Source organism: Gymnogyps californianus, chromosome 1, assembly GCF_018139145.2.
Source record: "Gymnogyps californianus isolate 813 chromosome 1, ASM1813914v2, whole genome shotgun sequence".
NCBI classification, from domain to species: Eukaryota; Metazoa; Chordata; class Aves; order Accipitriformes; family Cathartidae; genus Gymnogyps; species Gymnogyps californianus.
In genome coordinates, this window is record NC_059471.1 from 46,820,200 (window position 1) to 46,848,199 (window position 28,000).

General features: G+C 39.6%; 1 protein-coding gene and 1 long non-coding RNA gene across 2 annotated transcripts in view; both read left to right on the forward strand.

The window, feature by feature from the left end:
* Window positions 1-1,153: 1,153 nt before the first annotated feature.
* On the forward strand, window positions 1,154-4,252 carry LOC127029537 (uncharacterized). The gene is made up of 2 exons (XR_007768207.1): window positions 1,154-1,251; window positions 4,150-4,252. It is a non-coding gene; the product is annotated as an uncharacterized LOC127029537 (long non-coding RNA).
* A 13,216-nt stretch (window positions 4,253-17,468) lies between these two features.
* The window catches only part of SLAIN1 (SLAIN motif family member 1), a 57,135-nt gene continuing 46,603 nt past the window's right edge, over window positions 17,469-28,000 (forward strand). Inside the window, exons 1-2 of the mRNA XM_050907605.1 lie at window positions 17,469-17,956; window positions 21,207-21,346. Of these exons, the coding sequence (XP_050763562.1) occupies window positions 17,469-17,956; window positions 21,207-21,346 (628 nt within the window). The remainder of the gene's footprint in view (window positions 17,957-21,206; window positions 21,347-28,000) is intronic.

The following is a 28,000-nucleotide window of genomic DNA, read 5'->3' on the forward strand; positions in this document are numbered from 1 at the left end:
CAGCCTAATATTATGTTAGGCTTGTCACAGCTGACATTTTAAAATATCTATAGAAACAATAGCCAATGCCTTAAGTGATAGAGTTGGCTTTGTGATTCTGTAGGTTTCTACCTCGGGCAGCTGCTTACTCTGCAAAATTTCCTTCCTTTGTAAGAATGGTGTCTGTAATGACCAACCTCATGTACAGATGTGGAGGAATAGGTTCACATGACAATGCTGTTAAAAACTTTATGTTTTCACACCAGTTAAGATATTCCCAAATGTAAGAAGGATATTTGCTCAATCAGTAATATCTTACCTCATGGGGGAAAAAAAAATTCAAATGTGCCCACTATTTTCAGTTCAGATAATTTGGACAGTCCCATTACTTGGAAATACCGAATCAGAAAAACTTTTATCCTTTCCAATGTAAGTATAAGGAACTCTGGGAATGATTAAATATTAGTACAATGGTTTATCATTGAGTGGAAAGGAGCAAGACGAGTTGATTTTGTAGTGCAAAACCAACACCAACAGTTGTATCTAGAGAAAGTACAGATTGATGTCAAATAAGAATGCAAAAAGAGCTGAGAAAAATTTTAAAAATATTATTGTTATGAATACCAGGTAGGCTGTTCTATACATGTGTTCACTATAACTGCCATGAAGGTAGGATTTCTGTCTGCAGTGCAGAAAATTAAAAATGTTTTCAGGCACTTCTGCAACATAGAGGGGAATTCTACATAAGACTGATCAAATGATGGCAGTTTAAATTCAACTACCAATTTACTTTTGTGATTAAAACATTAAAATCATTACCCTCCACTTCATCTCCATTTAGTGTACATGCTCCCAGACATTCAGCTGCTTAATACAGTCTCATTACTGTTTGAAATCATTCAGTTCACCAAAGAAGACCATTCTTTCTATCAAGGTATTTTTGCTACTTAACAATTATGCTCAGCAATTTGCCCATCACAGGAGCATGTATATTACACCTGTCAAGTAGAATGGAGGCAATATACACATGACATTTTTCCATTTATGGCCGTTGTACAGTATACAAATGTCTTTTCCATGTAGTGCACAAAGCTTATCAATTTTCTCCTTGAGATTTCAATGGTAGCTCTTTTTCTGACAGCTATGTTATATTATATACACAGGAGTATAATTGGAAAAGATATATGTACGTACTGCAGGAAGCCCTTGGGCATAGATGCCAAAATGATCTTAGATGCCCTGCAAATTTGCTGTCATTCAACTTGCTTCAAGGTAAGAAGATTTCACCTGCTACTAAGAAATACAATTTGAATGTAATACCTGCATTATATTACACATATAATAAGAGAATATTTAGGCCTTAGGCCTTCTCCACCTGGGAGAAGAGGAAGGCTTGGACACTGGAGAAGATTAATGTAGGAAATACTAGTCTGTCTCTCTCACTCCTATACAATCCCTTCCTTTCTTTCCATCTCTCCCCCCGCCCCCTTCCTCTACTCTCCCTGCCTCTCCTTCTCTCTTGCAACCACAAGGAGGATAAAAGATGCAGTGGAATGTATCCTGAATGTCCTAGACATTTATAAGCCTTCAGTTATACATGCTTCCAGTTTGATATAGTGAATTATATTCTACTTACACTTCCTTCATATTGTAAAATTTTATTCTATTTCTTTTTTCATGAAGTTTTGTAGATGTTCTTGATTAAGTGACATCTAAAACCATGGCTTGTGCAGAAGCCACACTCAAAGGCATTAGTAAGAGGTATTTAAGCCATAGAGGTGAAATCACTTCACCCACTGGCATCAAAGATTTGGTTAAAATTTGGGTCTTATGGATAGTTTCTGCTTTAGGATAAAATAGTGTTGAAATTGGATATGTCTTTCCCTCAGTCTTATTTATTAAAAATTATGTAAAATTTTTTTTCCTATTTCCAATAAGAATGAAAGCACAGAAGAAATTTTTTTGCTTGTCATTACAAAGCCTCAGCCTCAGCCTAAAATTAGGTCTTAAAATTTTCTCAGGGTATGCCTACCAGTGCTCAGCCCTCTAGTCTGTTTTCTTTCTGCCTCATTTGTCTTAGCTCTACTTGCATCTCCACACAGAGTTTGTTGTTCTAACAAACAATACTCGGCAAAATCACCGCATTAGCATAGCTCATTTTTCTGCCCAGTCTTGCATAGCTTTTACTTCTGCTTCTGACAGCAGTTCTTTTACCTAGTTACTGCATGAAAAGTAATCCGAAGCAGAATACAGCAGTAAAGTTGTACTTAACACGTATGAAGTTATATGTTTCTTGTCTCATATGGACTTTCTGAGCTCTGTGAGCACTAGAAATGCAATTTCTTGCATGGAAATCACTATGTAACACCTCCTCAATACTATTATTGCAAGTAAATACAAGCTCTGGTTTGCTTCCATTCTTTTTAGAAAGATCAACCCACATAAAGAGGAATGGGCTTTTTATGCAGTTAGGAGTGTTAACATGTTGGTATTGGCTGAACTATCTGTTATATATTTAAGCTTATTTTAAAAATTATATTCTTTTTGCTATCTATTCCTGAGTGGGGACCTGTCTGGCCAGCAAAATTCAGCTTAAGTTTTGTGTAACTACACATTTATGAAAGCATTGGCAAAAAATTAAACAACTAATGTAGGTCCATGGTTCATGCTTTTAGTTATATATTTAGCTAAGTAGTGCAATTTTTCCTCATTAATATTCATTTATCTCCTTACAAATACCCTGTATCCATTAGAGATTTGCATGTAGCCGACAGCAGTACAAGGTCTTTTTTTCCTTGTAAAGGTATATACCAAAAATTGAGTAAATAATCCAAATTGTAGGGTTTTTTCTCTGTACAAAAATGCTAGCTAATCTTGGTGATCAAAGCTTTGGAAACATGCCCATCTTTTTGCTGATCTATACAAGGAAACATAAAACGAGTTAAGAGAGCAGACTGTTTTAATAGTACCTTAATACTAACAGCTTATGTAGAAAAGATATAGAAAAAACAGAGTTATGTAAAACTGAAAAAAGTTCTCTACTACTCTAGCATGTTATACTAATCAATACTGAGTGCTCAGTTGCAATTTCATACTAGCCCTAGTGAGCATGTGTAACATAAGGCAATTGCATATTGTCTGGATCCTGGATCTAATAATTCACAGTGCCTTTAAGTCCATGGTGTTGACATCAAACAATTTCTTTATTCATTTAGCTGCAAAGGGATGTTCTGGGTAAGACTGTTAATTTTTTATTTTAATAAAGATTTTCAGTCCAAATTTATCTGAATAGACAGCCATCGTGAAAATTATGGAAAGGCTTACAGCCTTTCTGGGATGCCTGGCAATTCGGTTACTGAATTGCACTGATTTTCACTTATCAGAGGATAAATGTAATGCTGATTTTCACTTATCAGAGGATAAAATATCCAAAGAAACCAGAATTTGCTATTCTTTTATTAGATTGCAAAAAACCCGATGATCTAAGTGTCAAGATTCTGGTTTATAGATTGACTTACTTTGCTCCTTGATCCACTGTAGGCTTTCCTTGTGATCTTGGGAAGTCAACCTCTGTGTGTATCTGTGTATTTTCATATGTTAAACATAGGCAATGTTCTCTATCTCAAAAATTAGCTTTTTTGAGACATTTGTGAAAGCAGTGTCCAGATTCTGCAATAATGGGAGACATAGTTAATGGTTAAGATAAAGTATCACAAAGTATTTTGAAATAAGCAGGGTTAGATTCTTTAAGATCTGCTCTGAGTTGGATGATTAAGTCTGATCATGCTTCCTTTACTCAATGAAGAAACAAAAGGATCTCAAAAGGGTGATTCATTTTATTTTAGAATAAATTTCTAAATTAAGACAGAGAAAGTACCCTTTGGAAATGTCTGGGGGAAGGAAGGGGTTGGTGAGTACAACAAGAACCTAGGGAACCAGTTGAGACTTAGATATCTGATTTTTAGATGTCTAAAGGTGAGATATTCAGATGCCTAATTTACTGTTCATTAAAACTACTCTTTCAGAGTTCAGATTTGATGATATTGCAGCACTCATAACCTCTATTCTGGTCTGGGGTTGCTTACTTCCTCAAAGACATCATGCTGGGAATGAATATTAGAGAAGGGTTTAATTTTAATTTTTCTTGTTACTTTTACTTGTGTGTTGAAGTGTGAAGTATGTAAAAGACCACTGGAAGATCTGAAAGCAGGAGACAGCATTTGGATTTACAGACAAACCGTGCATTGTGAGCCTTGCTATTCCAAAGTCAAAGGTAAGATGCAAAATGTATTATACTGAACATAAGAAAAACAATGTAGAAAACTTCATTCAAATAACTTCAATATATTACAACACAGCTATTGCTTTTGCTCATTTCTGTGTACTTACACCTTTTCAAAGTATTTCATTCAGTAAGACTGGGTTGCTTAGGATGATATCCAACCCCAGGTTCTAGACACAATAATTATTCTGTACCTGTGAGGAAGATCTCTTAAGGTCTCGCTGTAATCTGTAAAGTCCTACCTGTGCAGCCAACAGAGGCACCTACAGTGAGGCAATGGCATCCTACCCTGAAAGTGACAAGAATAAATTGCAAGGCCATGTGAGAATCAGGTTGTTCCATTGAAATGAATAAGCCTGGGTTCAGAGGTATTTTCACCTAATGTAGTCATTGTGACCAATAAAGAGAAGACACAAAATCTATTAAATCATGATGAAAACATTATACTGTCAGTACCATTCTTACCTCTGTGAGGAGCATAGTGAGTAAACAAATGTGCAAGGCAGTGAAGAATGATGTTTTTATTAATTTTTCTAGAAGTTGCTAGATTTTAAGTCTTCTCTGTTCATGGCAATTATTAATTCATAATACTATAAACCAGTACCAACCAATCAGTACCAATTTGGTACCTCTGTACCAAATAAAGACAAATGGAAACGTAGATTAAATGTTCTGATAAACTGGTGTTCATCTATGTACATCTGAGATAAGATCATGTTAACTAAAATTATATTAATCAATTTGTTTTGTTAAAATACTTTGTGTTATTATGCCATCACAAAATTTGATGGGAAAAGTAAATTTTACAATTAATCAGATTACAAAATTAATACGGCATTGTGACAGTTATAAAACTGTAGAAAGACATACCAAGGGTCTGTATATTAAGCATAATAAATTGGCATATCCTATTTCAGCAAATTACAAGATGGGACAGTCAGACTTCAGTAGATTTTCTAAAAAAAAATAAGTTGATATAAATTTTCCTTGTGTGGCATTTAGAGAATACTGATTTGCTTGGCATTTCTGATCAATCTTTTCTCTCTTGCAGAAAAATGGATCTACTAATTTTGACATACAGAAAGCATGATAAAGAAGTTCCACTAGTGTTTACTTAAGTGTATTGACCTGTTAATTCAAACTACTATGGAAAACGATTAATTTTTATTGCTAGGAACAAATACTCTAAATGCAGTCCTACAGCATGGTTCCCAATGGAATTAATTTCATAAGAATTTAGATGCCTTTTCATACACACATTCCAGGAAGCAAAACAAGATATTGTTCAGTATATTCATCAGATCTGTGAAACTGCTAAACTGTATGTAAAACTAATGATAATTTATTGAAATTTTATGAACAGCAGGACATACCTACACATATGTTTTGAAGGGGCTGTATTTTTACTGAAAACACATCTCCTCAGATATAAAGATCTGTTATCTTTATATAGCATGAATGGGATTAATCTCATCAAAGATTAGTCATTTAAAAGTCAGCTATTCAGTTTAAACTACTGTTTTCATACAGAGTGGGGTGGGTTCACTCTGTATCTTTGAGGAGAGACATCAATCTCCAGAGGAAGATTCTTCCCAAGTAACTTAAATGATAACTTCAAGATGGAACAAATCATCTTTGGAAAATGCATCTCTATTACTGCAGAGGGATTCTAGACAAAAATTGTTAGAGTGTTTTAATTAACACTCCATGTTTGTAATTCTGGTAACTATTGTACTACCATTTGTTTTAAGAAGTGCACACTTAATAGTTGCCATGAAATCATGAAATACATACGTTGCATGACATTATGTTGTTGTATTTATCTTTCCTACTTTATTAAGCTGACTGTCTAAACACCTTGGATGGATTCATCTTGCCTAAATTTAAACATCTATATTGTAGACATCTACTTCTAAGTTACTTGATCTATTCTGTCTTTATAGTCGTATAGAGAAGTAGACATTTTTAGGAAGGGATTCAATTGGTCAGATTGCAAACATCTATTTTACTGTGATGTTAACCATGCTCTGAATGTATGTCTTACTTTCCATGGTTTGCAAAGGAACGTGGAGTGAATAGTTCAGATTTCTAGACATCTACCTTAGGCCAGATAGATAAACTCCTTCCTTTGAGACTACAGTGAAAGCATTTTTTTTTCCTTTTGGACAGTGTATGTGTATTAAGGTATAGAAACTGAAAGAAGAGTTCATGCTTTGTTATAATACGTTTCCACAACACTGAATAGTTACCTGCCTTATTTGCCTAAAATAATAAATAGTCAGTAGTTTACTGGACAAACAAAGGTGTTGACTATTAGTCTCTGCCATGAGGTGGTTTAGATTATGGTTATTCAGAACTGATTTTTCTCCCTTCCATCTCAGCTTAAAAGGACTTCTTGGATATGACCATGACAGAGTTACAGAGTTCGGAGGCTGCTGGACCTGAGCAAGAGCTTAGAAGGGTGAAAAGTGCCAAAGCCATAGATTAATATTAGACTGTTGAATGGCTGTCCCAGCCAAACTTTCTCTCCTTGTCTGCACATTCAGTAGTGGAGACAGGAGATATGGATGTCTGTGTAATTTAAACCATTGGGCCTGCAGCTGAATAATGATATAATCTGTCTTGCCTGGCTTAAAGGATGTTCAGACTGATGTGCAAAGGAGCCATGAAACAGTAGATAGTTTGTTTTGTTAATTTTATGAAAAATTCTTATGAATTAATGCCAGTAGCTTTAATAAACCTGTTTGCTATTATAGATATTTCTTCTGGTGTGTGTCTCTTGCTTATGACATATTCTTGTTAAACTATACTTGTTATTACCCTGTGCTTCACCAGGAAATGATGAGACTTGCACAACAGGTAGAGAAAAGTAGTGGTGAAATCTTAATGTTGGGGTCACAAATTTGGTCCTGTTCAGAGGCCAACAGTTATTGCTAAGGCTCAGTTACAATGGAAGATGTTAGATGTTCATTTGAGCCAGCACATTAGAATCCAGGACTTCCTAGTGTTTGAGGGGATGAGAGATTTTAGTTCACTCTGCTAGAGACCAAGAGCAAACTCTGGATCCAAATATCTGCTACTTAAATGCTCACTGACAGAGAAGTAGCAGTAAGAAACAATAAATAATAATTCTGTGCTCATTAATTCATCCTTGCTGAACAGCCCTGGTAATTTTGCCATGTGTTTTTTTGTTATTTTTTATTATATGTTGTAAGTTTGCTGAAAAGAAACACCGGTTTTGTGATACTTGATATTTACCATATAAAAGCCAGCATGGCAGTACTCATTAAAAAAAATCATATTAACATCTCAATACTAATGTATCAAAACTTAATTGTTTTTTGTCCTTTTTGCATATCATTAGCATGTGGTGTTTTATTTGTCTTTGACTAGTGCTTCCATGAAACAATCCAAATGAACAGTTTGCTGGCAGCTGTTTTAATGAACGCGTTATCTTCAATAATGCATTAAATTAGACAGAAAAGCTGTATTGAGAGATGATGTACTAAATTATGTGAGGTTTTGTGATTCATCAGGCCCATTTTTTCAGTGTGTAATGGATACTTTATTTTACAAAGCTGGGGCATAGCTCTACAGGGGGGAGAATCAAGCAATAAGAGAAAAGGAGTGAAATAATGCATATAATACATATTGATGCATTTAAATACGTAGATGGCTTCAAAGCTACTGATATTTACAAGAACAAGGAATGTCACAAGAACAGCTTTGCTGTGTTAATATATTCTGTTGTATCCTGTGCAGGTTCTTACAGAACGCTCAGCCTGAGCGTCCTCTCCCTAGCAGTGCTTGACACAAGGTGACAAACATCTGTAACATTGTCCTCCCATCCTCTTCCTCTTGAAATGAACATCTCTGTGAGTTTGACGAGACATGCTCTCTGTTACTTCACAGAGCCTCCTTAGCTAGGCTAGTAAAGAACTGGTCAACGTCAAAGGGGCCTTGCTTTTATTCAGTAGGTCAGCTCTATTCCTTGCTCCTTGGTATGGAGATGCGTGTCGTGTTGGGATAGTTTCATGTGTTCAGTTTAGTTATTCAGAATATATATAGGTCAGAACTCTGCTACTCTGCTTGCCTTCCTTGATATTTTAACATAATCCTGTTTAGAATGAAAAGTATCCACTTTTTCCTGGGTGGTTTTGCTTTCTGATCATACTTGCATGTTGCTCACTGTAGCTACTCTGTTACACCAGGAGGTGGTTTCAGCTTCCAGTCAAGTTAGTATCAGACTGCGACAGAGAAATGTAGCCTCCTTTTCTCCCTTCTGCTGCACCAAAACACCTCGTTTTTCTTCACAGCAGCATAACAGCAGAGACATCCTTCATTCCATAAAGACAAAGGATAAAGACACTTAATACTTAGGTAGGTTTGATGTGCCGAAGTCTGAAACTGTTGACCAAAATAGCTCTGTTTAGCTGCTTAACGGATGCAGAATCACTGAGGTCTTAAACTCATGAGATATTTCCTTCTTTGACTTCAAAGGCCTACTGTCGTGTTTTGTGCTTTGCCTGGTCTGAGCAACTCAGCTCTAATCTCCTTCAGTAAAACTGGGACTTAGAAACATTCCTTGCATTTCAGGGAGAAGAATCTGCAGATATTCTCAAAACATGTTTGGCACACGCTGCTAAGATCAGACCTCCTCAAAAATCTCCTGATAACTACTGCCTTTTAAAATCATGGGGAAGGTGTTCTCTTCTTTGAACAGATCACTGGCCCAGAAAGTGGGAGGGCCAAGTTCAATTTCTCTCCCAACGTACCTATATTTTAACCAAGTCATGTAACACGGTGGAACAGGCTGGTGTGTGGAATAAACTAGATGTTCCCATTAACGTTTTTGCCATGTTCCCCGACCTGTGCAGGGTGGATCCTTATGGCCCATGGCCCACAGGATAGCTGTGTGCCTATTGACCCCTCAGGAATGACTGCTGAATAGAAAATACAGAGACAGCCCTGGGAGCAAAGACCAGACCCTGGAATTTCTCCATCTCATGCAAGTGGTCTAATTCATGATTAAAAGCAGACTGAATGATTCTCTGTTTATCTCTGTTAATGCTGTGTTCCTTTCCAGCAACATTAGAGGAGTAGTCTGCACTCAGATTTGGCTGGAGTAGGATGGTAAGGGAGTGCAAGTTTGGGGGTTTTCATCTGAGAGTACTAGAAATGTCTTCATGAGATGACTTCTTCTAAGCCTTAGTTATCTTCACCTTTCTAGTCTCTGAGCTCTTTTGGACAGGAACTAACTCCTGTTTGTGCAGCGCCCAGCACAGCAGTGGCCTCTGGGTGGTACTGCTGCGCCTGTGTAAGTGGCTCAAGAAAAATTCAGAGTTCACCTTCCTTTCCAAGCAAGCTACTTGTAAATGTACTATTTTTTGTGGAGTTTTCATAACTGTGTCAGTTACAAATTGACAGCTACAGTCTCATAGCCTGTGCCAAGACTTAAAACTGGTTGGTTTTGTCCTGTTAGAGTCAGCATCTGAGTATAATCATGCCAAAAGCACTTGTCTGAGTCTTGGCATTGCTGTGCAGTCATCAGACATCTGTTTAGGGAGCTTAGACAGCTATTGTGGTCAAAACAACGGACAGCCAAAATTTTAGAACTACCTACTCAGGAAAAAAAAAGAAACAGAATAATTTCTGGATGCGAAGTTTTTCTGGCATTCAAGCCATTTTTCCTAAGGGCGGGGGGTGGGGAATAGTGTTCACATGTCAAAATACCCAAAAGAAGCAGAAAAAGGAGAAAAGATTAAGAAAAAGATGAAAGCATTATGCAAAGAAGCCAATGAAAGGCAAGCAGAATCAGTGATTTTGAAAACTGGGGATAGGAATTTAAAAAGTAATAGTGGTGCCATAAATAATGGTGCCATTGAAATCAATAGTCAAAGTTGACTGTAAGATGAATATTCCGTAAAACATTGGTCTATCTTCATTATCTTCTGGTTCCTCTAGGGAGTTTCCACCCATGGAACTTTGAATCCTCATATGTAGTTCAAATCTTGGAATTAAGAATGAGAATCCAGCTAACTGTACTTGCAGCATTATAATCTCAGACAGCCAAATATTTAAAATACTAATATTTGGAAAATCTATAGAAGTATACGATTCATAATGGATTTGAACACTGTTTTTATCTGTTTATACAATCGATAATGCATTTGAACATTGCTTTTATCCGTTTACCAAAGTAGCAGATAAGTAAAAGTAATGGTAAAGCCTTTTGTAGCAAAACACCAGTTTTCTCATGACAAAATTCTCCATGGGAGCAAGCGTACCAGTTTTGACATGAATGACATCTGTGGAAAGCTGAAGGAGGAAAGCAGGGAAGGAGCAGTATTTTTTCTGCCTCTTCCACTCTAGTGTGAGACATCCCAGGTACTCAGTCAGAGAAGAGCACAAGCTTTGAGAACTCCAGTTTCTGGTTTTTAACTCGGAGATCACTAAGACTGCTTAAAAACTCCCCTGCCTTCTAAATCAGACACAGCATCTCCCCAGTAGGAACATAAATGAAACAGGGGAGTGGAGGTAGCAGGGACTTTGCTTCTCATAATGAAATTGGAACAAACACAAGGAAAAGATCTAGCTAAGAAGAATAAGCTCTTTTTGTAATACCACAATTCACACGCCCTACATCAAGCCAGCAAGTGTACTCAAGAAATGCCTTCGCTGTACCACATTTCTTTTATTTCCAGATTGTCCCAGAAAGGCCTGATTATAGAGCAGCAATCCTTCAGCCTTGGAGGTGTGTCTGACACTGACTGTACACCTCCAGAATGGACAAAAGGGACCCAGAGGCAGAAAGGTTGATAGATCCATCACTACCCAGACCCAGGAGACCTGGCATGGCAGGAGGAATGGCGAAGGTTTTTATGCCGGTCTAATGATCTGTTGCAGGAAAGATCTCAAGTACTCTGCAAGTTATATAGTATATGGAAGAGACGGTCTGGAAAACAAGTTTGGATTTAGGTTTTCTAACTGTACCTAAATTCCCCTCCAGGTATCTTTGCCATTTATTGGATCTTTTGTGATTGAGTGGGTTATAGATAGTGCAAGGACAGGTTTTTGCATGGTAGGCTTTTTTTTAGATCCCATCTGATGGGAAAAAAGAAATCACAAAAATAAATTACATGGGCATTTCTGGATATTCAGCAAAGATTTTTGCTTGATCAAACTGAACTTGGATGAAAGTTCAGGTACTTATTTTTTGAAACCATTCCCCATCTGAAAATTTAACACACCCACTTTGACACAAGAAAAACCTTCCAAGCAACTGCAAACTTTCCATGCTCTTTTGATGCGGTATCAGTGCCGCTCAGACGTGCCTTCTCAAAAAACATGCATTGCTGGACTGAGGGGTTTTTGTGATATTTAATTTTTCCTAGATATGTCGCATAACCAATGCTAAGCATATTGCTGTTTAGTTTTTTAACATGGTAACGTCTAAACCATTTTACAGTATCATAAAGCATTCAGTCTGTTGGCCTATACTTACCAAAATTTTGCAAACTGTAAAAATCACTTAGTTATCTGTATGATGGAGTTGCTAACATGGATAGTAAATTTTTTCCACTTTATTGCAAAGCTGCTGAATTTCTTGAATCTGCTTCTCCAACTATATGCAGATAGACAAAATTAAAGGTGACAGAAAACGAAAAAAAAAAAAAAAAAGACCAGAATTAGTTGAACCCTCCAGTATATTCATCCCATCATGAAATAAGACATTTTTCCTCTGTCAATGGCCACTGTTCCCTGAAGACAAATCAAGCTGAAATCTGAATTCTTGGCAGAACGTGTGTCATGGATTTTTAGCCTCCTGGAGAGAAGCTGTACTTCTGTCATTATGATCTTCAGCATTTTACACTCAAACAGCCTACCTGCTATTTCAAAACCTTTACTCTAACATTATCTGCTCATTTATTAACAACCTTGAACTCCACATCTCCCCCTCTACCTTCTCCTTCTCATTCATCATCGGTAAGGTTCTGGGAACTAAATTATACTCTCCAATATACTTGTATACTGGAGACAATGCAATTGTTCAAGCTTCTTTGAAAGCATAATTAGTCTTTGTTCTCGATGAAGACTCATTAGAAAGAAACAACCCATCCTGATTTGTAAGATTCAGGCTGATGCTTTCTGTCTATAAGGGAAGGGAACGGAAGGGGAGGGGAGGGGAGGGGAGGGAAGGGAAGGGAAAGGATTAATGCATTTGAAAGCCAGAGTGATTTGATACAGAATTGATGAGTCAAAATAAAATAACAATCCATTAAATTAGAGCTGTCATGGATCGTTCTGTCTAGATGGATCTACAAACTAGCAGACCCTAAGCTTAATGCACAGACAGTATCTTTGGATACCATAAACGCTGATTTTCTGGAGCAACTGTGGCTCACAGAAAATGATGCAATTTTGGATTTGATCCTATAGAAAATCCATTCTAATAGTGATTACAATGTACTTCAATTTAATATTAATTCAATAAGGAAAAAGCCAGAAGGAATCGTGGTAGTTTAAAAAAGGAAACCATGTAAAAAAGAGAAAGTCAATTAGCAGAAAATTAGCAACAGCTAGGAAGTCAAAATGTTTGCAAGAGACATTGAGAATGAAGAATCCATGCTATAACTCCAGGAAAATGTTTAATTGCTCAAATATTTTAGAGCAAATGTATAAATTTAACAATAGCAAATTGCCAGGACCAGGTAGTATCTATGCAAAAACTCCACAGCAGCTCAAGTGTGGCATTGTTGAACTTCTCACAAACACTTACCCTATCATTCAAAGCAGGCTTGGTGCCAAACAAATTGGAAGCATCAGCTGGGACATCAGTCTTGAAAAAACATGAAAGCTGCTCTGGGCAACTACAGTTCAGTTAGTCTGATTTTCTGTCAAGCCAAATTACAGTAAGTAACAGAATATAGAGGCATCTGGATATGTATGATATATTGGAGGAGAGTCCATACAGCTTCTGTAAAGCAAGGTATGCTCATGAATATATGAGTGTTTCTGAAGGAGCCAATATGCTACGGTTAAGCTGATTTCTTTAACTGAGTATATTTGGATTCACAAGAATTTTTTGTCACAGTCTTTCCCGAAGCTATCATGACGTAAGAAAACATGGAGTATTAATAGAAAGGAAACAATGGGTTAGAAAATTCAGTTTTCATTATGGATGGAGATAGGCAACAATGGGAGGTTCAGCGCGACTTCTGTGAGGGCAAGGCTATATAAATTAGGGCTTGTCAGCTTGGAAGAGAAGTAACTGAGTTTTATATAGTCATGAATGACAAAGAGAAGCTGAATAGAGAATGATTAATCATTCTGTCTTTCTCAGAAAACCAGAACTAAGGGACACCCAATTAAATTACTAGGCAGCAGATTTAAAGTAGATAATAGGAAGTAGTTTTTCTTACAATACATAATTAAATTGCAGCGCTAATTGCCACAGGGTGTTGTAGAGTCCTAATGTTTAAATGGTTTAAAAATGGGGCTCAGCAAATGTAATATTATTACACATTGGTGGCTATAAAAAAGGAACGGTCCAGATGTCCCGATGCGGCGACTTCTGAAAGCTGGAGAAAATCCCTCAATCTTTTCCTTGTTTCTGAGATATTTTCCCTATGAAGCTACTATCAGCCTTTGTTAAAGACAGAATACTGGATTAGATGGAATTCTGCTGGCATGGTAGTGGCTCTATTTTCATGACCCTACTTTCACAGTCATTTTTCAGACTGGAACTGCACTTTAAAATAATCTCACCAGACTTGGAGATTACTGTCCGTTCTCTGACCTTATTGTAACACATCTTTTGTATAGCCCAGACTGGATTACTGCAATTAATTCTTTACTGGCTTGCCTGAAAGGCAGGTCCAGCCTGCAGCTATTGCAGCATAAAGCAACAGGCTTATTATCAGAGAAGAGCAGATGGGATTTGTAGACTTCCTGCTTCTTTGTTCTCTGCATTGGGAGCCTGTTAGTAACTATACTGATTCAGAAATTTCTGCTATAGGATACCATGTAAGTAGTATCCTATAGTACATCTCTACTGATTTAGGGCATATAATTTCTCAGGTCCAGGAATAACAGGTTTCATGGGCACGTTCGGATGTTGGGGGTTGGTGTTAAACATGTTGTATCAATGCCTTAAAAAAAAGAAATGGAACCATCAAGTCTTCATTGTGCTTTGTAAAGAGCTTATGAAGTTCTGGGTTGATCAAACTCATCAGCCAGTGTTGGGATACTGAACGGAGCTCATTAACAATTTATTAGTAACGTCAATATTGGGAGGAAAATAATTTGTGTTTAAAAAACCAAACAATTAGGTCAAATATTTTAATGACTAAGATGTTCAAACCATCTTTGCAGAAGACTAGCAGAAGCCAGCATAAAGACCATGAGATAGTGTGTTCATGAACACACATGTTATCTGCCAGCACCTCTACGTGAAGCTACATTGTTAGTGAAATTACATGTTAGTGTGATTACATGTACATTTAAAACAGAGCAACAAATATAACACAGTGAAATGCATTTTTACCCTATACTAGATCCACCTGTCCAGGAAATGCCTGGAAAAAAGACAGGGTCTCTCACACCGACTGCAAGCATGGTAGTTGAAGCATGCACAAGTTTAAGCTGTTTTCTACCCATACTGCTGGATGGAAATTAGGCTCAAAGCAGACCCACTCAAGGAAGAGCCAACTTTCTGGACAATTTTCTCGGGGACGAGATGTAATGAGCCTGACCCTGCTTGTGATCAATTCAGCTGAACTGCCTGGAAAAGCTTTTGTACCCATGCTAGGGAACTATGCTCAGTCCTAAGCTTTTTTTCCTCGGGAACTCAGTTCTGAAACAAGTGTCTGCATGCAACATTTGCGTAGGTGGCACAAACAGTAGAAGGCAGTTGAAAATTTGCAACTACTTTTACTCATAACTGAGGACAAGCAGTTCCAAGGCGACTCTTAAGATCCTGTGCCATGATGCTACATGCTCTAGTGTGTCTCCAAATGCGTCTCCCGATGTATCTCCAAACTGGTGTCTGCATTGTTAGATTTTTTTAACGATGCAATATCCTGACCACACTGTCATGTTCCTGTTCTGGCAACTGAAAAAATCAGATACCCGTTTCCTGTTTTTTTGTTGGCCCACTAAATAACCTTGCTTGCCTGGTTCAAAGAGAAAAAGTAATTCCTCCATTTTGAATCTCTTTCAAGTATTTCCTCTGCCTCATTGCATCATCCAGCACTGACTATTTTCATAAACAACTTCTTGGCTTTTTTTCATTGTATATTACTGATGTCTAATAAACTCAAGATTACATACGCTGCTAATTATCTTTTTTATCACTTTACAATCTTACTGGATTAGCATACACGTTTCTAAGAATTAAGGCTAGTACCATTATTAGTGATAACAACCTGAGAGATATGCCTTTTGCCTGGGGCTAAACACGTAGAAACTCAATTCTTCTTTTACTTATGGGAATAAAGATTACAGCTATCTGTAGTAGTGAAAGCTGGATTATGTTACTCACTCTGATGATGCATGGCAGAATTGGGGCCAGACGGTTTTTACACTCTCAACATTTTTCCACTTCTTTCTTCCAAACGGACAGAGAAGACCAAACAAAAGTTTTGGATTACGCACTAGCTGGTTGCAGTGTAGTACACTGGGGGCTGTACTTATTCTCTTCAGTGATAAAAGTTACATCATCTGGAAGGCAATGCTTTGTGCCCTGCTCTATCGTCCTTTCCAGCCATCCTTGTAGTACCAATTGTCATTATTCGCACTGTAAGAATGCTTAAAAGACTGACAAACAATAGTGCCGTTGTCCTGTGCATGTGCAGAAGAAAGTTTCCAGACTACAAACAAAAGAGAGAAAACTGTGACAGGCTGGATGATTTCGAAGTTGACCTGAAGTTATGCCCCGAACAGAGAATTAGTGTCTGTTCCTCCTTATGTAAGAAACCTGAGACAGCGACGCAGCACCGTGAAGGCAGTGGTGGTTGTTATTGCTACTACTCTGCCTAAAGCTGATCCTCAAGAATTGGGTAGCGACCGACTGATAGCTATTATTAGTGGGTGGCCCAGCAACCTACACGCTTCCTGGAGATTTGTTCCCTATTTCCTATCAGAGCTTTGGGAGATTTCAAGATGGTAACCTAGGAGGTCGTCCCCTGTAGTTGTAGCTAGGGGAAATGAACCCACCGAGGTTTGCGTGATGGCTGAGCTGCCTTGGGTAATACTGCATCGCTGCTCACCTGTTAGGTGGGAGGAAGGGACACAAGCAATGGTTTCTTTCAATACTGGGCAACGAAGGGCAATGCAAAAACACTACCATGAGTGAACGTTATTCATCCCTCTCTCAAAGACGAACGTTACAAACCCATCTATGTATCTGGACTGTGTTAAAGGAAATCATTTCAATACGAGGGCATCTTTCATCTCAGGGATTCTCCTATACATAAACAATTATGTAGTTTTCTACTACGCTTGGTTCAGTCTTCTTGCTTCACCAGCAACGCATCTTCAAAAATACATCGCTTTCCTTGCTATGAATCAAAACTCCTAGAATCAGCACGTTTCAAGCCCACAAACGCCTGCTTTTGGCTGAATTCGTTCCTTTCAAGCCCAACAAAGCCTCTATTTGTGATTCCCATTCCCATCACACTTTCAATCTGCATAATTATAACCCTGACACCACCAGGCTCTAATTACACGGCTCACGAGAGGAGCGGCGTCCTGGGCCAGATCCAACCCGCGGGTGGGGTCGGGTGGGGTGGGGGGAAGGCACCTTTGTTTAAAGACCCGCGCTGAGGCGGCCCCACCGCCCCCGGGGGCTACCCGCGGAGGTCCCCGCTGAGGCGGCCCCCGCCGCCCTCCCCCTGAGCTGATGGCGAGAGAGCCGGGCGGCTCTTTGTTCCCGCCGTGTGCGTGTGCGCGGCGCTCCGGCTGCCGGAGTGGGAGGGGATCCCACCCGCGTCCTCGTCGCCGCTGACGGGAGGCGCAAGAGCGGCGGCGGAGCGGGGGCGGGCGGGCAGCGCAGGGCAGCCCAGGGCCGGGCCGGGCCGGGCCCCCAGCGCGGCGAGCGGCGCTCCCCGGCGCTCCCGCCTCCCCGCCGCCCGCGGGGGACGGGCGCTGCCCTCCGGCGGCGCGGCGGAGCAGGTGCCGGCGGCGGCGGCGGCGGCGGGCCGGCGGGATGGAGGCTGCTTTGCTGAAGCCGGCGATGATGGCGGAGGTGAAAGGGAGCGGCGCCGGCCCCGCCGTCAGCGCCGAGCTGGAGGTGAAGAAGCTGCAGGAGCTGGTGCGGAAGCTGGAAAAGCAAAACGAGCAGCTCCGGAGCCGCGCTGCCGCCGCCGCCGCGGTCGCCACCGGCCCGCCCAGCCCGCACCTGCTGCTGGCCCCGCCGCCGGCCCCCGGCGGGCTGCGCCCCGCCAGCCCCCCCTCCGTGGCGGGCGGTGGGGCCGCGCCGTGCATGCCCAGCCCGGTGCCCACCCTGCTGTGCTCCGCCGCGCTGGGCCCGCCGGAGCCCCTCGCCTATTTCAAGCCCTCGCCCGGCCTGACGGCGGCCGGCGGCGGGGGGCAGGAAGCCGGCGGCGGCGGTCCGGGGGCGGCGGCCACCGTGCTGGACGAGGTTGCGGTGCTGGAGCTGGAGGACGGCTGCTGCGGACAGGACGAGGACACATGGTACATGCGGCTCGGCCCTGCCCTGCCCTGCCCCGCCCCGGCTGTGCCCCCCCGGACCCAGGTGTCCGTCGCCCCCCGATCTCCGGCCGGGCCGGCGGCGCCCGCCGCCTTCCGCAGCGCTCACCCCGCTGGTGCTCTCCAGGCTCTGATGAGCATTAGCCCCCAAATCCACTTGATCTCGTTCTGCTTAAACTTAAATCTGCCCCTTTTTTTTTTTTTTTTTCCCCCTTCCCTAAAACGTGTCATCAGTGCGGTTAACCCTACCGACGGAAGGGGGCCGTGTCCGGGATGGGGTTCAAGAGGGGGCTTTACCCCCCGTCTCGCCCAGGGGATCGCGCCCTCGGCGAGGGATTTGTGCTTGTTTTCCCCTTTGAGGAAGATCGTCTCTCTTTAGTTTCAGGTCTCAGCCTAGTTTCAGCCCCCTGTTTACATAAGGAATTAAAAATAGCGGAATTGTTCCGGGAAAGCCTTTATCTGAGCAGCGCTGCCTCCCCATCCTAAAATCTCTGCCCAATTGTCTCCCATCTTCAGGGATTTGGGAGGGCTTTTGTCTTTTAGACATTGATCTAAATGGTTGGTTGTGTATCTTAAGCGCCCGTGTAGCTCCAAAAGGCACGGCTGGGTGCTAGTAAATTGAGTAGAAGCAGAAATGAATAGCGAATGAATATAGCAGAAAACAAAATCGACCTAGAGGAACGATAATGCTCACTTAAAAAAAAAACAGAAGGGGAAATTCTAGGCTAGAGATATAAATAAATAAGTAAGCCTGGTGCCTCAAAACTTGTCTCAGCAATGTGGACAAACATCGTAGGGACACTGCTGGAATACTATGGAAATCATTGGCTGTGTAACCGTGTTAAACGTAATTGATGCTCAGTTGTTTTAAAGTGTCAGTTATCAAATGTGTATTATCTGTGTTTAAATAACTATTTTAAGTGTCTGCCAAAGATTCGGTTTAGTTTTTTATGCGAGTAGTTTTTAAATCGAGCTGAAGTTTACGTCAGCTGAGAATAAAATACAGTATAATGCAGCTGAGATGCATGTAAACATCCTTATTTTTGGTAGCAGAGAAAGGATTTAAAAATTAATCCAAATATCGTAAATATTTCTGGAATGATGATTGTGTGTACTTTGTGGTACAAATAATACCATACTGCAGTTTCTGAAAATTGCTTTTGAGAATCATCAACAAATTCCATGGAGATTTTTGTCAGTGTCGTTTCATTGTGTGTACCATTAGTCTGCACAGAGCTGTTTTGGGGTTGTTGATCCTGACTTGAATCAGGATCAACTTGAATTAGGAACCCCTAACTTTCCTTCCCCTTAAGGAATATCGAATTTGTTTGATCTCATCCGGTTAAACAAAATGTTTTCTCTGTTTATATTTCAGGGCAGTACAAAGTCACTGTTATTTGATGTGCCTCAGTAGAGTTTCCTATTTGATTTGCCCCCTGGAAGCAATCCTAAATGCTTTTTAGGGGCCAAAACTTACCTTCATGTCACACATGTGTGCACAGGAAGAATTTGGTAACAGGGATTTGTTAACAAATTTATTCCACTGAGAGTAAGTTGTTTTAGCTGTTGAACGCTTTTAGTTCAAGGCTAAATCTCTGTCGTTGTCCATGAAAGGTCAGCTGTGTGATGCCAGCTGCTTGGGGCTTTTTTGTAATGTCAGTCTTTAAAGCAGACTGCTATCTGGAAAGCCAAAGACCAATGCATATCCTAGTTGTTGATTAGTAATTTTAGGCCTTAAATAGGTTTGCTTTTTTTTTTTTAGCTGCAGTTACAAAAACCCGTAGAATTAGCATCATTGAAGACAAGTCAAACCTTTTTTTGCTGTTCAGCTTTTTACACAAACCTCTGATCATCAGTCAGATATTTAGCTTTTGAAGCACTTCTGCAGGTTAACAGGAAAGCTGAAAGCTTTTATTTTATTTTTTTTCTTTTCATTTTATTCTGTATCATTTTTTAAATGTGTAGCCAGGCACCGCAGGAAGTCAGGGGAAATGAGTCCTCTTCTCAGAGAAATTCAATAGTTGGTCTCTGCTGGCATTGCCAAGAGAGATAGTAGTCGCAGCGAGGATATTTATTCCTTGTGAGCTGGATAGAGAGTGCTGGTTGACTTCAAAGGAGAAAAAAAACATTGAGCAGACATGGGAGAGCAGTTACTCTCAGGGGACTTGGGTAGCTGTTGAGCCAAAACCCTGAAGGTGAAAGGCTGCTACCTGTTAGTGGTCCCCTGAGGAGCTCAATCCTTTTTTTTTGATCTTGCCTTTTGCACCCCCTGTGTGCAGGCCAGATTCCTTTGCAGCCGGTGGAGTGTTTTGCTGGTGCCTGAGAATCTGCCTCTGACTGTCTGCATCGATCGGAAGTGGTCAGGCCAGGGAGCTGCGAGCCATCTCCAGCGGCTCAAGTGTCTCCAGTTCCCTTCCCGGGAGATTTGCGCTCTCCCAGGTGAACCGGCATTTGCTTGTGTCCACTAATCTGCAAGGGTAACAGCAGCAACGCAGATCCCAGCTTCAAGAATTTCCCCATGAAATCTACTTTGATACCTGGCTTCCTAATGTGCTTGACCATCTGATTAGTTGCCTACTCTTGTCTGACAATAACGCATATACACTAGGTTTTCTTGCATTTTTTTTTCCTGCTGGAATTGAATATCGAAATTGGATTTTCATTGATTCTCAGCAAATGTTTTCTAATCTTTAAAAATCTGACTTGTTCAACATTTGGTTTATCTGAGAGAAGATACTGTGTATGAAAATTAAATTATAATCAGCACTCAGACAAGTTGATTAAATTGTTATAGGTAAAAGGGTGAAATAGATAACAGTGAAATTGTGATTAAAATCAAACACTGAAATTATCTAATCTCTGGTAAAGATAAATATGAAAGGGAAAACTGACAGCACCTTTGGTGTGTGTACAGCACCTAATGCATTTGAACTTTCAGCAATGCTGAAAGTCAGACAGTGGTAATGATGAGATGGAACATTTTTATAAGAAATCTACTTGAACTTTGTTTTGACGTGCCAGACCTGTAGAGTTCATGTTTTGCCACCTACTATTCTGAGGAGGGAAGAAGAAAACTAATGTAAACTCTTCTACTTCGGAATATCTTTTGTTCTTAGATATCATATTGCAGGGCTTTACACTGTTATAAATTATTAGTGGGCAGCAAAGTGAGAATATGAAAGTAGACTTTTAAGTACTGCATATCTTGCTGATATTTGTGTGTATTTTGGTTAAGGTTGTACGTCTTGCCTACCAAGAGTCTCACTCCTCAAGAGAAATCGCTGAGTCCTCTGCAGTGGTGCAGGCGTGTTCTGGATCATCCAAGTCCTGAGATAGAGGCTGCAAAACGTTCCCTATGCTTTAGATTGGAACAAGGTAATCTTACTCTTTGAATTTCTTTACTAGTAAGTTGGCATTTTTGGTCTGGCATTTCACTCATGTTTGGTGTTTTTCACAATTTAGCAAGCTTTACAAATGGCAGACGTGCAGTTTCTTCCTATGTATGCAAGTCTTCCTCCACTGCATAAATGCTAACAATTGTTTGAATTTTTTTTTCCTGATCGTGCATTTTTTAAAGTGTTCTCCTTTTCTTCCCCTGCATAACTCATGTCTTTTAGACTTGGCAGTTTTCCTCCATTGCTTAAAATAGAGGACCTCTTGGCAAGAAAACTTTGATGCTAACTTTACTATTGGTATCTCTATTGAGATTTGAAAAACGGTGCTTTTGGTTTTTTGTAAAGTCAAAATTGTCACGGTGCTGTAAATTTTTAAAGGCATATTTGTCCACATCTAATGTAGTATCAGGGCTTTGCTAAGTATAGGACAGACCAAGAAGAGCTATAACTCGACTGCTAGCACTGCTCTGTTGGTCTCGCGGTAGTCTCAAGTACTGAGATCAATCTGATGGCTGTTCGGTGCCAGTGCATTTGTAGAGTTATAGCTGGGTGTGCTGAATTTTGTTTTAAATAAATATCAGCCAGCATTATTTTTACTTTTTTTACCATCTAGGGTCCCGTTAAGATTGTAATAAGTGTTGTTGAAGAAAGTGATTAGGTAGGATATTATCTTAAGGTTTATAACTCACTAGGAAAGAAGCAGCAAATGAACAATATAGGAAGACGACAGGAGAAGGAAATAAAGCTAATGACAATATGAGCATATGGTTGTGTAAGCTAGCTACAGCTGTCATTAAGAGAGATTGAGCATGTTCCTGTATGCTTTGGAGGATATGGGTAGCTGTGGATTAGTCTTATCCAAAATCAGGCATTTAACTGAATCAGTCTCTGAAGGCATCTGTCTCTTTGCATTGACTATAACAGATCCTACAATGATTATTGTCCTAGCAATATGTAGTTGAGCTCATTTACCTAAAGTTAGGTGGGCCAAACTGTGGTTCCTATGTTGATAATCATCCCATCTAGCTTTAGGGTGGAATTTGACTCGTGATTTGGACACCTGAGTTCAGGCATCTGTAGTGTGAGCTGGGTGTCCGTGCTTGGTAGTCAATGGGAGTTTTGTCCATAGAGTCAGAGGAATCTGGGGAGCTGCTCAGATGATGAGGTGTAGGTGTTGGCCTTTAGGATGAAGTCAATAGCTCTCTTGAGTCCACTGACAGTAATGGGTGCTTGGCACTCAACTCCCATCTGGTCACCTGAAGGTATGTCTGAGTGGTGTAGGGCATCCCAGTCTGGAGCTGAATCCCAGTGTAGAAGCTCCATTTAAATGGTCCCACACAAGCATCTAGTGCCATTTGAGATGGCCTCGGTTACCCTGGCTGACCTCCAGCTTCCACTCAGGATGCGCACAGACCTTCCGTAGGTCCTGTGCCTTACCTGCCATTCCTTTGATGGTATCTTGGCTTCCCCAGGGCCTCTCAGATGGCCCAACGCATCTAGGTACGGGCAACTGAATCAAGTCCATAATGTGCATGTGGAAACAAGCCAGAGGAGTGTGTGACCTATTTTTCCCTTACAAGGTATTATTTAAATTTAATAGGCATAAAGACACTAGAAAGGCATATTTATTGTTTCAAATTTAAATCACTCCATGGTTATCAGTTCAATCTCTCTGTGTGCAGAAGTCACAGCGAGTGATACATGTCACGTAAGGTTATGTTGACAATGAGTTGCTTTGATCCATATGTTCTGCTCATGGTGATGGGTTCACAAATTTCCTGGGCTCTGCAAAAACTTTCTGAGAAGTTGTATGCCATGTATAAAACTCATTATGGGAGCAGTATGTTCAAAGAGGGAGTGGACTTATGTTTCTACTGCAGCAATTCTATGCTAAAATTGTTTAATTAATAATTCAGTTAGACTTGATTAACGCTTGTATTTCTGAAGATTTTCTTTTTATCACCTATATCTTTACAAATAATACGTAATAAGCAAGTGTCATATTTCTTACCCTAACTTTGTAGAAGTTGGTTTCACAATATTTATTTCTTCTTCAGTTTTGAAACCAGATGTGAGATTGTTGTAAGTATCTAATAAGTCTGTTTTTAAAGAACAACAAATTGCTGTAATCTGACTTTCCTGGGTTTTGTTTTGCAGTGCACTCTGTCAATAGGTATATGTGTATAAATACGTACACATAATTTTATCCTAATTTTAAAAGTGACTCAGTAAGAATGGCATTATTCTTTTCTGGTACTGAAGTTTCAAACTTTGTACTTGGAAGTTGAACAGTGTTTTCCTCTTTTAGCCATATGCCTTGAAAGGGCATTTTAGAGGGGTTTTTGAAATCTTGTTGTGCCTCTTCTTTTTGGCACTGAGTCAATGGTAACGCTGATGTACTTGAGAATTATTAAATGTGCAGTCAAAAAACATTTATAATGTACCAATCTGTGATTTCTGAAATGGCTTATAGGTAGAATTCACTTAGTAATTTTGTCCATGGTGCATTAGCCAAAAATTAATCCAGTTTAGATTGTCATAGCTCTTTAGGCACTATAGTGCGCACAGAAATAAAAAGCAGTAAAGATTGATTTTTGTCTGCAAAGTCAGCATATCTGAATAAGTGCACACAGAGAGAAGAGCTGTCAGCCAAAAGAAGTAAAATTTCGCCAGGCTGTTTTTCTGAGTTTTAACTAATTCCTCTTCTCTTCTTATGATTTTTAAATCTGTGCTCATTTATTCCTGCTCATGCAATTTGTCCTTATTACATTATATCCTGATTTTCCTAAATGTATTAATTTGTTGTCTGAAATATCCCAGCGTTAGGATAGCTCATAACAAGGCTAAAGGTCTTGTGAGAGAGTTCTGCCAAAACAATCCTAGGCGATGAAATAATACAGTGACTACTTGGTCTTTCAGGCTGGAGAGTCACTTGGGTGATGCTGGTTAACTTTTCACCTTGTTGTGCTCACCAGCCTGTTTTCTGGTGAAAATGTCTGTTTTAAGTATTTCATGGTGGAAGTAAGATTTCATCTTGGCATAAATCTTTAAGGGTATAAGCACGGTGGTGGTTTCTAGCAGGTGGTTCTGCTGTGAAGCATTTTGAGAAGTTGGACAAGCTTCTCAGTGTTCCTCTGGTCTACCACTAAGTAGGTAAGGCTTATATCTAGTTTATAATGAACTAGGCTTATTACAAGCCCTGTTTCTGTGGATTAAGTATGCTAGCTTTAAGAAGGATGAAAGTTAAATGTAACCTCCTGTGATAAGATCTCTGCTTAGCTTTTTCCTGTCTTCCATGAGCAATTCTAGTGTTGAGGTAGTATTTGTTTGTGGTTGTTTTTTTTTTTCCTCTGTGGCCTGACCTGGATCACTTCTTTCTTTTTGCTCTTCTTCAATCATCTTTTGTTTGAAACCTTTCTGGTTTGTTTTGTTTACAGAAGTTCTCTATCTCCTGTAGGGTCAGTTCCTTCTCCCTTCAGTTTTTAATATTGCTGTCTATTTTATTTCTTTAGATTCATTCAAATTAACAGGGCCACATCACAGTCTTAACGGTGTGGTGGAGCTGCTTCTGTATTTTCTTGGTAATACTTGAAGATGTTGGGACATGTCAGTATTAAGCCCAGGGAGCAGAGAGATGCGACGTGTAAACTTCCTAGCTGGTGCAGATGGGTATAACTCCTCTGAAATCGATGAGATGGTGTTGATTGACACCCTGGCTGAAGATACCTTATATAGCTTCACTTCTGTAAAATGCGGCGGAGTGGGCGGGTGGATAAACTGAGGAGTTAAGAGGCTTAGCAAGGAGTCAGTCTGTGGGAGCTCAGCTTTTATGCAGGGCTTCAAAGCATATCTCATCCAATTCAGCCTTCCAGACAGAAAGCTCCTCTTTCTTGGAGAAAATGAAGTATTGGCTAGATTCAGAGTTTGGCTTAGATGAGTTCTTATTCAGAAATGCTGCTTCAGATGTTTAAAAAGAGTAGGCAACAGAAGTCTGTAGGTTTTGCAATTGGCTGCAGTAATTTATAGTCTTAAGATTAAACTCTGCTTCATTTCTTAAAATGAGTAATGTGCTTCAGGATGAATGCTGTTATGTCATCTGTGGATGATAAGGTATGTTGTGAAACAGATCCATTGTAGTTTCTCTCCAGTTGCTTATGATTTCACAAAACCCGAGAATCTCATCAGTGAAATTTTTGCTTTTATTGTGCTGGATCCCAGTGTCATATGTCAGTTAAGTTTGATGTCCAAACATGAAACATATCCAGAAGAAAAACTAGGGGGGGGAAGATTTAATTTGACAGTACTATATTCTTTTTACATGTTAAAAAAAAAAAAAAAAGTCTTACAGCTGGTAGAGCCCCAGACAGTTTTACGTGGATGTGAAACTTGGTGCTTATACAGAAAGAGGCAAAGTTCTGTCCCATTCTCCTAATTCTCTTCAACTTCCCAAGGGTTCATAGTGAAGTCATTTAGTTTGGAGTCTTTAAGATATAAAATACATCAACTGTTAAGAATTGCTGTCATGGAGAACTTTTAGGCTGTAGTCCGTTAACAGCAGAAGCAAACAGAACATACTGTAAATGGATGAAAGGTTTTATTTTGTATGCTTGAGCTGGATCCAGTGCTGCACCCAGTGCAGGGTGGGATTTTTTTTATTATTCTAAAATAGGTTTAAGTTTATTTGCTGTCCACTGATGCATCAGAGATGTATGTTCTAGCACTTAGGACTGGATTAATAAGATTTAATACAGCTTTCTCATCCTTATTTTTCATATGTAATGGAGATTAAAGTTTTATGTAAAATGCTTTTGGGGTAGCAAATGATAACGTGCTGAAGCTTGCAGATGATTGAATTGTTGTTTCCATCATAAATAATAAAATTTCTAAAGCTCTAGAAGGAATGAAAGAAGTGGCACGACTGATTTGGTTCCTTTTCGTGTATGTTTCTGATAATAAAAGGTGATGAGCAACTGTAACTCCTATCAGCATCTGAGTACCTTTTGGGGAATGTGACATCTCGGAGGTCGGGATGCATAGCAGTCTTCTGCTGCAGTACAAGCTTAGTGCTCGGAGCACACATACACATGCAGAGGAGTTATTTCCTATTAGATCTCATTTATTTGAAGTAACCTGTTGTAACAGCTGCATAATTCCAAGCAGTTCTTAGACGTTTCGCAAATGCTGATATCACTGGATTTTCTAACACAGCTGCTGAGGATGATTTGTGTATTTCAATTGGGAAAAACTTGGTTTTGATATTCTACTTAGAAGCATGTGCTTGCATTTCAAACAGAATATTTCTCTCTAGTACTGGAACATTTCTACTCTGCAAGTACACTTCAAGGTAGAAGTGTTTGGTTGAAAACCTTTATGGCAACAAATGCATAGAAGATCAGACACTTTTTATTCATTTCATAGATATCTCTTGCCTTTTTAATGTGGCTCTTAAATATGACTTCTGATTTTTATTAAATTATAATATGCATACTATTTAAGAATTTAATTTCATATTTGAGGATTGATTGTTGTGCAGCTCATAATGAAATATTTTCTTAGAATTGATTTCTGGTTGTCATTATACTTACAAGAAGATGCTAAATTCTGAAGTCTATGTAAAGGGTGGTAGAGAGGTAGTATTGGATCTTATCTCAGTTGAGAAGATACCAATTCCGGTTTAGAATATAAGTGTTCTATTAATCCACGCAAGCTACTGAACTGTGATTATCAACTCATCATGAGTGGTTAAACAGCTAGAAACACTATCAAATTTTATGTGAGGGTTTCAGTAGGCTTATTTAAAATAAGAATAATTTGTGCTTGCAATATAGGCTCTAATGCAGCATGAATCTAAAAGCAATAGTAGTAGCATCAACACTGACAGTTACACTGAAAATACAGGCACAATTAGTGTTATCCAGCAGAGTACTAATCACTGGTTTTGTTTCCAAAGTACAGAACTACTTTCCTGTATAGAAATTAAAAGGAAACCTAGGTTTTATTAATGGACCTGGAGGCACTTGAAAGCTTATCCTCTGAAGATATTTTTTTCTATGGGCTGTTCTGGAAGCTCTCATTTCATTTTGCTCCTGATAGTCTGTGTGTGTTGCTCATTGTTTGCTAGTCCCCAAATTATTGTTATAGTTTTTGTCTTTATATTCTGACTTTCTTTCACTACCTGTTTTTGATGTCTGCAGAAGAGAGCTGGGAATAAGACAAGCATCCCTCATGTGGTATATAGAAGTAGCACTGCTTCTTTACTAAAATGTTGTTTATTTCTGTATTTTCACCTTCAGTGAGCACTTTGGTTCTTGTCTTCATAGCACTGCATCTTTTGGGAAGCTTTTGTGCAGATTGTTTTATTCCATGACCCCTAAGTATCTTTTGAGAGTTATTTACTTCTGGGATATAGTCCACAGTCCTGTAAATATGCCGTACAGTCTTTGTCCTTGGCAGCTGACCTCGCATTTTAATATATTAGAAAGAAGTCAATTATCTGCACTTGCTTTACCAAGTGTTCCACATCCAGCATACCTCTGTATTTCGTGGAAATACAACATTTACACCGGTAATTTGCCTTTACCTAGGGATCATGCAAAAGTTCTTGTAATATAATAAAACTTCTTTGACTCCACCT